Source organism: Agrilus planipennis, unplaced genomic scaffold (assembly GCF_000699045.2).
Source record: "Agrilus planipennis isolate EAB-ADULT unplaced genomic scaffold, Apla_2.0 scaffold39, whole genome shotgun sequence".
NCBI lineage: Eukaryota > Metazoa > Arthropoda > Insecta > Coleoptera > Buprestidae > Agrilus > Agrilus planipennis.
Window position 1 is genome coordinate 1585411 of NW_020439074.1, and position 1962 is coordinate 1587372.

At 36.6% G+C, this 1962-nt stretch overlaps 1 protein-coding gene across 3 annotated transcripts in view; it reads right to left on the reverse strand.

The window, feature by feature from the left end:
• Window positions 1-1141: 1141 nt before the first annotated feature.
• Window positions 1142-1962, reverse strand: part of LOC112905220 (tribbles homolog 3-like) — a 19443-nt gene continuing 18622 nt past the window's right edge. For all 3 annotated transcript variants that reach the window (XM_025977201.1, XM_025977200.1, XM_025977202.1), the window contains exon 3: window positions 1142-1435. In XM_025977201.1, the coding sequence (XP_025832986.1) occupies window positions 1142-1435 (294 nt within the window). The remainder of the gene's footprint in view (window positions 1436-1962) is intronic.

Genomic DNA, 1962 nt, shown 5'->3' on the forward strand with positions numbered 1-1962 from the left:
TCATGCCTGAGAAGGTGTCCTACCAACCTATCTCGCCTATTTTTTATTGACTTCCATAGAGTCCTCTGTTCTCCTATTCTTTCTAATACCTCTTCATTTCTAACCTTCTCTATTCACGGTATCCTCATCATTCGCCTGTAACACCACATTTCGAACACTTCTAACCTTTTCTTTTCCACCGCGCCCACTGTCCATGTTTCGCACCCGTACAACGCCGTGCTCCAAACATACACCATTAACAACCATTTTCAAATTTCTAAATTAACCGTTCGCGAGCATAGAAATGACTTCTTTTTATTAAAGGTGACACAACCCTGCGCTATCCTCTGCTTTATATCTCTGCTACTCCTTCCATCCTGGCTTATCTGACTTCCTAGGTGTCTAAAATCAGCCACTTCTTCTAATTTTTTGTCTCCTATTTTTATATTTATGGTTACAATTAGATTTAAAAAAATTGAAAGCTCATGTCAGGTTTACCATTATGAAAAACCTTTGCGATGTATGATTCATGTCTTTAAAACCACTATCTGTATTAATCATTCATGATAGTAAAAACGTAACGTGTTTCGTTACTCAATCGCTTTGGTGTTTGGCGCTTCCCAACAATTAGCAATTTGCGACTAGTAACAATTGACCTTTAAAAATAGACATATACATGTACCTCTATATCTATTTACAAGCATTTGCTTAGTCAACCTGCAAAAAGTAGCGGCGTTTCTGGAAGGCCAGCATTTCGCTCGCTGAACCGAAACTGTTTTTTTATTATCTCCTTTTATGGATGCGTTTGATACAAATGGTTAATTATATCTATACAATTTGGTAACGGTTATTCAATTTCATAGCACACTACGTACAACTATTTCTACTACTTTATTTGGCACAAGTAGTTCGAATGGACTTTTAGTAAGTCAATTATTTTAATGTCACCATTCCATTGAATGATCCGGAATTACGAGGGTGGATTGATAAGTTTCCGGCCTAACCAAGAGATGACGCCACTAGGCCTACCTTGAGGTGACATTCTATAGTACCATCCTTGGATAGCTTGTAGCTATAGTTTCAGCCNCTTTTTGACTTTTTTCACACATAATAAATAAATTTACGTGCGCATATTCTTGAAATAAAAAAAAAATAAAATTGCCTACCTTTGAGCATCAGCAAAAACAAACTTCCGAAGCTTAAGATCCCTTAGAACAATTCCATTCCGATGACAGGCCTGAACGGCTTCGGCGATTTGCCTGAACAATTTTCTCGCCTCCGATTCCCGAAGTCTCCTCCGGGACCTGACGTAAGAGTGCAGGTCTCCGTGAGCTTCAGGGAACACTAGGTATAGGTAACGACTACCTACCAACACTTCGTGGAGAGATGACACCCTCGGGTGCGAATCTAACCGATAATGAGCCGACACTAACGAATGGCAATCTCTAGACACAACCTGAAAAAAAATGTAAAAAGACGTTAGTAGTGATCATACTTTTTTAATTTTTGTATTTAATCAATGGTATAGATAATTTTTAGAGGTAGGTGGTAGGTATTGTCCAAATTTGGATGATAATACAGTGGAATTCGTTTATTATGACTCCGCCTATATTGACCAACCGCTTAATATGAAGTAACTGCAGTGTTAAGTTTGGTTTTCATTTTAAATTCTCTATAGAAAAGTTTGGATACAACGACTCCGTTTAAAATGACATATCGTTTATTATGACTAATTCTCAAGAAATCATATCCGGCTAGAGTGACCCAAATGATTAATAATAACATTTTCGCTCATTTTTCTGACCCTTCTTATGTATATTGATATTACAATTCATCGTTCTTTTTCTTTTTCTGTTAATAAATATATACAATTTGTAGTTTTTTCTCTATTAAACTAAATAACTAACCAAAATAGAAAGTTGTTTATTTTCTAAGACTATGCTTTGTATGACGCCCGCTTAGTATGACGTGTTTGTCATTTCC